The sequence below is a fragment of the Malaclemys terrapin genome, chromosome 7, assembly GCF_027887155.1.
Source record: "Malaclemys terrapin pileata isolate rMalTer1 chromosome 7, rMalTer1.hap1, whole genome shotgun sequence".
NCBI lineage: Eukaryota > Metazoa > Chordata > Testudines > Emydidae > Malaclemys > Malaclemys terrapin.
The window spans coordinates 96,834,593-96,842,782 of record NC_071511.1 but is presented as its reverse complement, the minus strand read 5'-3'; the positions used below and the strand labels follow the sequence as shown (position 1 = coordinate 96,842,782).

At 48.1% G+C, this 8,190-nt stretch overlaps 1 protein-coding gene across 1 annotated transcript; it reads left to right on the top strand.

Moving 5' to 3' along the window:
• The first annotated feature begins 1,170 nt into the window (after positions 1–1,170).
• Positions 1,171–7,502, top strand: HHEX (hematopoietically expressed homeobox). The gene is made up of 4 exons (XM_054036161.1): positions 1,171–1,712; positions 3,772–3,950; positions 4,379–4,429; positions 6,237–7,502. Exons 1-4 carry the CDS (start codon positions 1,322–1,324, stop codon positions 6,468–6,470), a joined length of 855 nt encoding a protein of 284 aa, XP_053892136.1. The 5' UTR covers positions 1,171–1,321; the 3' UTR covers positions 6,471–7,502.
• The last annotated feature ends 688 nt before the right edge of the window (positions 7,503–8,190 follow it).

The window sequence follows — 8,190 nt, the reverse complement described above, 5'->3', positions numbered from 1 at the left end:
CAGCTCCTTCGGATACACTGTGGGCTCGCGGGTTGGGCGATTCAATCAATACGTGTCAAGCAAGCCAGGTTTGAGCTGTGTTCTCACTACTCACGGGAGAGCCAGACCGGCGCGGCGCGGCTCTGCCCTACAGCGAGCCCAGAGGACGGAGAGGGCGTGTCAGCGCCGGGTGCTCACCTCCAGCGCTCACCTCCTTCTGGTCCTGCTACAGGCGGCCCCAATCACCTGTCCTAACCAAACAGCCAGTGCCACCCGCACTGAGGTGGTGAATCCGGACCCCTTCAGGGCGAAGGACACTAGTGGCGGGAGTGACCGTGGCTCCTGGAAAATCCTACAGGGAGGGATGTCTCCCACTTAACTCTGCTACCAGAGATGTTTGCCCAGCATAAACCCTACCTTTGATCACAATGAGCGAGCTGGAGAACTAGTACTAGTAGCCGACTGCCCTCCCTCCCCCCAGCTGTGGCTGGAGCTGTGCTGGGCCAGGGGTGTGTCCTGTCCTGGTATAGCTCGCAGCTGCTCCCTGCACAGCCAGGATGGGCACTGCATCAGAGACAAAAACGCCATCCACATCCAAAGAAAGGAGCGGAGCCTGTCGGTCACTAGGACCCGGGGAATGTGTGTGCAGCAGGGCAATAAATGCCCCCCAACAGTACCATGAGGGAGGGCCGGAACAGCAAGACTGGGTCAGACCAATGGCCCATCTAGCTCAGCATCCTGCCCACAGTGCCAATGGCAGATGCTTCCCAGGGAATGACCAGCACAGGGCAATCATTGAGTGATCCAGCCCCGTTGTCCCAGTCCCAGCTTCTGGCAGCCAGAGGTTTAGGGACACCCAGAGCCTGGGGTTGCCTCCCAGTCCATCTTGGCTAATAGCCACCGAAGGACCTACCCTCCCTGATCTTAGCTAATTCTTTTTAAACCCGGTTATACTTTGGTGGGGATTCCGCTCCGCTTTCTGCTCCCACTTTGCTCCAGTGATCAATGGGCTCCAGCGCTTGTTGATTGGCGCCGTGGGGAGTTTGCTCAGGGGGAGTGTTTGCCAATGGGGGGTTTGGCTTTCCCCTCCCTGGACAGGCTCATTGGCTAGACACAGCACTGGCAGGAAGGGGACAGAGCCCGGGCGGCCCCGCCCAGCGCCAATAGAAACTTATTGAAGGGTAATCTGAGCCCGGAGAAATTCGCTGCTGCGGTGCAGGCATCAGCCCTGAGGCTGGGGCTGCTTTCGGGCGGGTTGCTGCTGGGGGGCGCGTGTCTCTGCGCCGGGCCAGGCAGCGCGGCCTGAGGGGGAAGGGAGGGGAGCGCCGAGCGCGGCGGAGCCATGCAGTACCAGCACCCGGCCTCTGCCCCGGCCGCCGCGGCCATGGGTGTGAGCGTGCCGCTCTACGCGCCCACCCCGCTGCTGCAGCCCGTGCACCCCACGCCCTTCTACATTGAGGACATCCTGGGCAGAGGGGCCGGCGCGCCCCCCGCGCCGCACCCGCTGCCCTCGCCGGCGCCGCCGACTCTGCCGTCTCCCAACTCCTCCTTCACCAGCCTGGTGTCCACCTACAGGACCCCCATCTACGAGCCGACCCCGATCCACCCGGCCTTCTCCCACCATCCTGCCCTGGCTGCTACCTACGGCGGCAGCACCTACGCTGCCCCCCTGTACCCTTTCCCCCGGACCGTGAACGACTACACGCACGCTCTGATCCGGCACGACCCCCTGGGTAAGCAACGCCGCTCCCCTCTCCCTCCTCCTCCAGCTTCTCTCCCCTCCTGGCCCCTCGCCTCGCCCTGCACTGGGTCCCCGCGCGGTTGGGTCCCAGCAGGGCTGACGGTGCTTCTGCATTTCTGCTGCTGGGGGCTGCAATTGAAAGTCATTGAAACTCTCTCTGGCCTCAGTCTGATTTACAGTAAACTGAGAAGCGCTGAGCTCTCGCGTTTGGAACCAGACCGCAGCGCCCGCCCGCTGGTGACTCAGATTTGTTTTCCTTCAACCAAGTGACTCTGAGTGTCCTTAGTAATGTCGCGTGTGGTTTTAGTGGAGAGTTTTAATTGTAGTGAAAAATCGTATTTCAGATCTGAGTCTTTGCCTGCAGATGACTTAAAACGCTTGGCTGCTGATTCTGATCTCACTGGGACCCGAGTAACTCAGGCGCACTAGCACCCCCTCAATAAGTCAGATCAGAATCAGGTCCTGTCACTCTTCTATTGCAACCCCCAGGACGGTCCCTGCTCTACCCCGCTCAGCAAGGCTGAGATCTTCAATCCCTTGGGGGCTGAGCCCCGCCTCAGCCGGCTCAGCGCGCTGATAGCGGCAGCACTTGTTCTTAGTGATTGCAAAACTGGACCTGACTCACCAAATTTGTGCAGTGAAAGAGGCTGACCCTTTCCGTTCATACAGGAAATCTTGAGCTCTCGATAGGAGTAAATCTGGTTTCAGAAGCTGTTAAGTGTTTTCCTGGCTGCCTGAAGCAGGCTCTTCCCCGGGAGTCGTGCACACTGCTGATTATTTTATCGACATCCTCAATACAGACAAATTCAGGAAACACTCGACTTCTGATAGCCGGGATCCGTTTTTCTGATATTGTTCATTTCCTCTGTGTGGGATGTGACTTTATGACAGCTAAAATAACCAGTTGCTTCCTATTTTTTGAGTCTGTTTTGCACCAGAATTACTAAAGCCTGACGCAAGCAAAATCTTGAAAAACAATGCTGCATTTCAAAGGGTACAGACAGAAAGGCAAACAGTGACTCAAAGGCTCTAACTGGAGAGTTGCTGGACCAGAGGCCACTGCAACTTGTTTTATTTGGTTTGATGTAATTAAGTGTGGATTCCTGCACCTCCTTCCATATACATTGCATACGACCATCAGACCCAATAGCTACATTTCGATTGCTAATGTTAAGTAATTAACCACCAATTGCCTATGCCCCTTGGGGGTCTCCAACAACTCATCTACTAGCATTTGGTATTTAGCTACACCATAGTCTGTGTGATTAATATGGATATACAAAATACAGATACAGTGATAGATTCCACGTTAGGTATTTCCAAAGAAATGCTGCCAACCCTTGTGGAAGGTGAGGTACACACCATTGACAGACTCGAGATAGTGAGTACTTCAGTAAGGCATGCGCTCAGCATGCGGGCAAACATTTGCACAAAGAAGGCAAGGTAGTTTCTTTGGGTTATTACAGTGAAAGAGCAGAAGGAAGCAAAGTTTTTTTTTTTCTCTCTCTCTCTTTTCTTTGCGAGATAGACCAACAGGAAACACATTGACGGAAATGTTGCCATAGCCCTTAGGGTGGCTTTAACTGGTCTCCTTTGCTCGACTGATGTTAAAATCAGAGGCGAAAGATCAAGCTAAGGCTGAAAAGTCAGCGTGCACTGAAAGCAAAGCGCCCCAGAGCCACGCTGCGCCCAGCACTTGTAGTCCTTCTGGCGAGGGAGGGTACACACCGTGCAAAGGGTCTGCTGTGCAATAAGATCTGACCAGTGGGGAAACGCACCGACTTCCCATTTGGGAAGCGAGTGTTTCTGTTACAGTAAAGGGCCCCGGGGTATCACAAAGAAGCAGCAATGTGTGTGCGGCATCCACAGCGAACGCCTCCCCATCTGTTACTCTAGAACCCTCCGGTGCAGCTGCTCCTAGAGCCAAGTTTCTCTGCAGGGCGGGCGTAAGCCCCGGGACTGGAGTCCAGCCCCAAGCCGCGTGAGAGACAAGCCCCAGCGCCACAGCTACTGTCTGCCACTAACGTGCCGGGATTGTGTCTCTTTTGAAGGGAAGCCCTTGCTCTGGAGTCCCTTCATCCAGCGGCCGCTGCACAAGAGGAAAGGGGGCCAAGTTCGCTTCTCCAATGACCAGACCATCGAGCTGGAGAAGAAGTTTGAGACCCAAAAGTATCTCTCGCCGCCGGAAAGAAAGCGACTGGCCAAGATGCTGCAGCTCAGCGAGAGGCAGGTGAGGCCAAGCAAATCCCCCCGCGCACGTGGGAGCACAGTACAGGGCTGCCGCGCGTAGGCCCCACAGGATACACATGGGGTGTCCTGCGCCTTTGGGAGCCAAGGCCATAGCTCCCCATAACTCCCGAACGCGCGCTCTCCTTGACCGCTCTGTCAACCAGACAGGTGCGTGTAAATCCCTGGATGTTCCGCGGGTTTGAGTTTCTCCTGGGGCTAAATTCGGCTCTCAGTGGCCGGGGTTGAAATCAGGAGTGACTCAGACGTTCTCCGCGTTTACACTGGGGTCGCTGAGCAGCCCGCTTTTTGCTGCTTATTTTTTCTTTTTCCTCTTTTTTCATCCCACCCGAGCAAATGGACTTTGTTTTAAGCTGAGCCCGGGATATACCGAATGGGGGACAACGTTGTGCCTTTTTCTGTTCTTTTTAGGTCAAAACTTGGTTTCAGAATCGCAGAGCTAAATGGAGGCGCCTAAAGCAGGTACTGGGATGTTTCTGTTTCTATAGAAATAAGTATTTTAATAATCTTATCGTAGAACGTGATCGCCTATTCCAGCTTGTATGCAAAAGTCATTTGAAAGGCTGTTTAACCTCTTCACCTTGATTAAAAAGGCAAATAGTCATGCTGGAATCCAGGATGGCTCGTTCAGGCAGCACTAATGTTAAAAGCTCCTAATGTAGTTCCTATATCAATTATGCCTGGGTTTTCACACACTGCCTATTAAAACTCCACACTAATTGTTTTGTAAACCCATATGTTGTTTATCTAATTAACGAAGAGAAGATAAGTAATTGTCAGTAAATTGCTTAGGCAGTTGTCTTTGGGAGAATATTTACTAGTCCTTTTAATTACACATTTATAGCAAGTACAGGCAGATTTATTATATAAAGGCTGGAAAATAAATATACAAAAGCCCGTTTATTGTTTTGAGCCCTAGGGAAAAATAATTAGCTTGTGGGTTCATTTAGTTTAGGGTCAGTCACTTACAGCCCATTAGACTGGAAATTATAATACTTTCCCTCAAATAAAGTGTATACATATCAGTAAATCATTATTTACCTGATCGTACTGTTTTTTTATCTGGTTAAGCTCCCATCGAGGTACCTGATAAAGGGCTTTAAAAATTATGTAGAAATGAAAAAGATTAAAAATTCAAACATCGTGTTCAGTCTAATCCTCCAATAAACACAAAGTGAAGATTTGTTTTAAATCTTACTATTTTTCATCAGTAATTCGGGTGTGTGTGGTTGATTATATGTTAATGAAAAACAAAGATTAACAGCAGTGTGAAGTTGTGGACTATGTTTACTATATGAACATTTTCCGGTTTCACCTGTTCCTCAGTCTACTTTTATTAATAACTCTGGGTTTATGTAGAGCTGTACTTATTGCTATAGAAATAATTACGTTCAAGGGAGTCATTTTCCCTGAGACACATACAATGGGCTGATTCCTGCTCTAAAATATCCTGAGACATGGCTTGGAATCTGGGACATTTTAAGTCACTGTCTCCTTTTTAGTCAGTCAGGTCCATATCCCAGGTGCATTTCCACCTATGCCTTCTCTTTGCTCTAGAAAGTTTCATGCCTCCTGAATCATTTTGAAATTAGCATTTTTAATGTCTGGTTTTAGGCTTAGGACTACTTGATGGTTGGTAATTTTCTCATTTCTTTCCTATGACATGAAGGGCCTTGGTTCTGCCTCCCATTGAAGCCAAAGGCAGTTTTGGCATTGGTTTCGATGAAAGGACGATCCGGTCCAGAAAGAAGCAGCTGGCCAGTTTTTTGCGGTTTATTTTCTGAGAACAAAATCACTTTCAAAATGCTCTTGGATCAAGGTTCTTGCTGGGAGGTATTTGAGATGATGATATTGCCTGGGAGCCTGGTGCCACTGAGCCCATGACAAAACTGCCAGTGACTTCAGTGGGAGCAGGAACAAACCCATATGGATCCCTTATGTTTGTGATGCCTCTTAGCTGTCCTGTCCCGTCTCATTTTGGTGCAAGCACAGTTCCTCCTTCCTTAATGGTCCTTTAATCCCATCTGCTCAGTGGGACACTTTTATAAGGAAGAAGTGCTCACAGCTGTACACATCCATTTCCATAAGCATTTAACAAGCAGACCAGCGCATTGAATCCAAACACCCCAGACCATCTGAAAATGCCCCAGAATCGTAGGCTTAGAACTAACAATTCACTTTGCCTCACAACATTGCCTTGACTCACGGGTGTTCTGATTGTGTTGGCTATATTTCAGTGTCAAGCTAGTTGTTTACTGATTAATTTTAGGAGAACCCTCAAGGCAGCAAAAAAGAAGAAACTGAAAGTGTGGATAGCCACTGTGATAAAAGGCAAGAGAGCTGTCTGACCCCTGAGCAGAAGAATAAAGAAGTCTCTCTGGATGGGTCTCAGTACACCCCCTCACCAGTCTCTCAGGAGGACCTTGAGTCAGAAATCTCAGATGATTCAGATCAAGAAGTGGACATTGAAGGTGATAAAGGCTATTATAATTCTACCCACTAATGGCTCCACTTTTAAGAATGGACCCTAATTCAGCTTGCACTTTAATAGGAGCTGGCTTGTAAAGAATGTTTTGCTACAGAAGAAAACTTCCACCATTTGTCAGAGACAACCACTTAATCTAGTTTTGTAAATCTAAAACCAAACTATTTTGTGCAGACAGTTGATTCATGGGCAGATCTTTATTTTGGATAAAGGAACAAGTCCATGTTTTGTATTTAATTTGTAAGATATACTTGTACATTGATTAATGTTCTAACTGAAATAGAATAATACTATGTCCTGTCTTTACTGACTTGGGTCTGATCCAGCCATCTTTATGCAGTCAGGCAGAACTCCCATTTATTTCAACTTCAACTGGGAAGTGAGAGTGAACTGCAGGGCTATGGCCTTTGTATGTATATACAAAATGTAGCTTAAAAGAATAGACTGTCTTTCAAAAGTCTCCTTTCCTATCAAAGGAATATATTTAATGAAATGGAGAGGGATTTGATAATTCTCATCAAGTGCCTTATACCTTCCCTCTCATGACGCATATGGTGCTTTTCTTCAAGACATTATTCTATTTATGCTACAGGTCATTCCTAAAAGCTGATTTTTACTTTTATATTACACACAATTCATATACTGTGCCCTTTTGAATGTGGGGTCCCTGGAGATGTTGCCTTGCAATCTGTCTGATTCTATTTGTAGGAGAAATATTTTTGATTAAAATCTATCAAGCTGGTTTTGCCTGATTTATAGTTTACTTCCTCTGTTTCACAAGAAAGTGTGACAAATGATAGGGCCCTACTGCAGGAGAAAAACTGACACCAGCTGCTGGATGGTAAGGTAGGCATGAGAAGTTAATGCCTATTGTATACATATCTGTCTCTGTATATAGTCCTTTGCTTTACAAATCTTGCGGTTTTATACCTCAAATTGTTCATATTTTGTACATATTTGTTTATTGTTTAAAAAAAAGCCCCAAACTGGTATTTAAATTTTTGTTGAAGAACTTGTCTGTGAAATAAAACTGAACTCTGGACCACCCGAGATATTGGACAGTCACTTCTTTGAAACATGCATGTTTGCAATAGAATTTATGTCTTTTCCAAAAAGCCTTTAACCAACTCCATTTCCAGCCTATCATACAACTGGGGGGAGGGGGGGGGAAGCAAGTTTCCTTCTGAGTTTATTGGTGGGATGGGTCATGAAACTGACTGCATGGCTTTAGAGGATTCTGAGCAGCTCCATGCTCAGAACTTCTCGGTTGAATTTGGGATTGCTTTTCTCTTACAGCCTGCAGCTCCGCCCTCGTGTTTGATACAGTCTGTAAAAAATACCATGCCCCCTGCCCATCGGAATACAGAGCGAGGTGGAATATTAGCCACCGAGAGAAGGGGGAGGTTTTGAAGTGTCAGTCCTGTTGTAAAGTTTTACGGGGAGCTCTTAAGTGATCCAAGTATTTGGAGAGAGGAAGAAAAAGGGAAACTTAAATCAAAGTGGACGTGGGGTGGATTAAAAATGAAAACCTTTGTGGCTCCCTGGGGAGGGGAATATTGATTTCCCTGGCGCTGCCCAGCTCTGGCTGCCGTTGACCTGCCTGAGTCAATAATGGTTATTTATCCTAGCCGCCATTCTCCGAAACCAGGCGAGTCTTCTGGGAACAGGAGTCCCAAGGAATAAAGGGGAGAGAAGACAGTAAGATGCCGGGAGGAAACGAGGATGGGAGAGGGTTAGG

Bases quoted from the DNA above. Each gene is read 5' to 3' on its own strand.
- HHEX (XM_054036161.1), top strand. From the start codon at position 1,322: ATGCAGTACCAGCACCCGGCCTCTGCCCCGGCCGCCGCGGCCATGGGT. The intron at 1,713-3,771 runs GTAAGCAACGCC...TCTCTTTTGAAG, and splicing joins GATCCGGCACGACCCCCTGG to GGAAGCCCTTGCTCTGGAGT. The intron at 3,951-4,378 runs GTGAGGCCAAGC...TGTTCTTTTTAG, and splicing joins TGCAGCTCAGCGAGAGGCAG to GTCAAAACTTGGTTTCAGAA.